The following is a 2,324-nucleotide window of genomic DNA, read 5'->3' as shown; positions in this document are numbered from 1 at the left end:
AAAAGACGCATCCTGATGAAAAAACAGTCCTGTGTTTGGGTCCCTACAAAAAAAGGGGGAAGTTCTGCCAGGAGCCGGCTCGCGGCCGCCCCCTATGGGAGATGCATAGGTGGTCGTCAGATGCGCCAGCCGCCGGCCGGCGTGGGCTCGGACGGAGACGGAGGCGCGGCTTCCGGCGCAGGCGCCGCCGCGCGGCCCGCGGGCGGGGGGCCCCGGGGCCTCTCATATCATCTTCATGTTGAACTTGCGGGCGCCCCCCTGGCCCGCCGCGGCGGCGGGCCCGTCCACCTTGCGGAAGGAGTACTCCACCGAGAAGTTGTTCTTGTGCTGCCCGCGGCCGCGGCTCCACACGAAGAGCAGCAGGAAGCAGAAGAGGACGACACCCAGGAAGGTGATGCAGCCCATGGCGGTGGACACCAAGATCGTGGTGAGGTCGAGCGGGAAGCGCGCGGCCACCTGCGTGTCGTTGCGGCCCTCGCCCGGGGTCCGGTTGACGGCCGGCTCGGGCTGCACGCTCAGGGTGGCGAAGTAGGTGTCGTTGCCGCCCGCGTTGCTGGCCACGCACGTGTAGGTGCCGCTGTCCCCCGGCCGTGCGTCCCGGATGTGCAGCGTGCCGCCCGGCAGCACGCGCGCCCGGCCGGCGCTGGCGGCGGTCACCGTGCGGTGGCGCGGGGTCACCCAGGCTACGGTGGGCGCCGGCTCGCCCTCGGCGCGGCACTGGAAGCGCACGTCGGCGCCCGCGGCCGCTGTGATGCGCTGCAGCCGCCGCTCGCGGATCTTGGGCTTGCGGCACACGAAGTACTCGAAGAGCGCCGAGTCTGGCAGGCTGCGCAGCGCGTCGCCGCGGACCTCGGCCGGGGTGGCACAGGCCGGCGGGCGGCCGTCGAAGTTGAGGGTCTTGCGGCGTTGCACGACCCACAGCAGGCGGCAGTCGCAGGCCAGCGGGTTCCCGTCCACGCGCAGCGTCTCCAGCGTGTTGATTGAGTGGAAGGTGCTCTCCTCCAGCGTGGACAGCAGGTTGTTGGAGAGGTTGAGCAGGCGAATCTGCCGCAGCCCCAGGAAGGCCTGCGGCTCCACCACGGCCAATAGGGCCCCAGCCAGGTGCAGCTCTCGCAGGCGCACCAGGTCGCGGAAGGACCCGCGTGGCACCGTGCTGATGGGGTTGTGCGACAGGTTGAGGCAGGTGAGGTGAGCCTGGTGGCGCAGGGCGGCGGCGGGCACGGCGGTGATGTTGGTGTGTGTGACGGAGAGCGAGGTCAAGTTGAGCCCCCGCAGGCTGCCGGCGGCCACCTCCTCCAGCAGCGGCCAGTTGTCGATCTCCAAGTGCAGCAGGCCCGGGAGCCGCTGGAAGTTCTGGTCCTCTAGGGCTGCGATGGCCAGGTGGCGCAGCCGCAGGGCGCCCAAGCCCCGCAGGTGGCCCAGCGACTCCCCCGACAGCGCTGTCAGGTTGCAGCGCTCCAGGGTGAGCTCCTCCAGAGCCAGCAGCCCGGCAAAGGCTCGGCGCGAGATGAACACCAGGTCGTTGTCGCCCACCTCCAGCTGGCGGAGGCTGCGCAGATCCTGGAAGGTGTAGTCCAGGAGGATGACCAGCTTGTTCTCGCTCAGGTCCAGCAGCGTGAGGTTGTCCAGGCGTGTGAAGACGCCGGGCGGGATGAGCTTGAGCAGGTTACCGCGGAGGCGCAGCACTCGCAGGCGCGGCAGGTTGGCGAAGGCACCCGGCTCCACGTGCGCGATCACGTTCTCGCTCAGGTCCAGCTCCTCCAGCAGCGGCAGGGCGGCCAGGTCGCCCGGGTTCAGGCAGCGGATGCGGTTGCGGCTGAGCTCCAGCAAGCGCGTCTCGGCCGGGATGCCGTCGGGCACCGCGGTCAACCGGCGCCGGGGACAGGCTACCGCGCGCGTCTGCGCCGTACACTCGCAGCGGGCCGGGCAGCCCCCTGCGGGGGGCAGGGCCGCGGGCAGGAGCAGGAGCTGCAGGCTTAGCACCCACAGCCAGCAGGTCATGGTGCGGAGCCTGGGCCTAGGGCCACACCACCATCCTCGTGGGCACCTGTGGGCAGGGTCAGCATTAGTACCCGCACTCCAGGCCTGTCCCATCCCATCCTAGCAGTGCGCTCAGGAAGCAATTGTCCACCGTGGGACCCGGAATCCCACTCCCGGGCATCTACCCAAGGGCTGTGAGGGGAGCAGCCTGGATGGATGATTAGGGTGGACAGAGGGGTAACTTCAGATCAGGACAGGTGACATTTGTGCTGAGACCCTGTACAGGGTTCATTTGTGTTCTCCCTAAAAGAACCTTCCCAGGTGGCACTGGTGGTAGACAGTCT

At 68.9% G+C, this 2,324-nt stretch overlaps 1 protein-coding gene across 1 annotated transcript; it reads right to left on the bottom strand.

Moving 5' to 3' along the window:
* Positions 1-222: 222 nt before the first annotated feature.
* On the bottom strand, positions 223-2,001 carry LINGO3 (leucine rich repeat and Ig domain containing 3). The gene has a single exon (XM_068979403.1). The coding sequence runs from the start codon at positions 1,999-2,001 to the stop codon at positions 223-225; it is 1,779 nt and encodes a 592-aa protein (XP_068835504.1).
* Between the last annotated feature and the right edge of the window lie 323 nt (positions 2,002-2,324).

This window comes from Capricornis sumatraensis, chromosome 9 (genome assembly GCF_032405125.1).
Source record: "Capricornis sumatraensis isolate serow.1 chromosome 9, serow.2, whole genome shotgun sequence".
NCBI classification, from domain to species: Eukaryota; Metazoa; Chordata; class Mammalia; order Artiodactyla; family Bovidae; genus Capricornis; species Capricornis sumatraensis.
The sequence above is the reverse complement of the archived record's forward strand: the minus strand, read 5'-3'. Positions and strand labels throughout refer to the sequence as shown.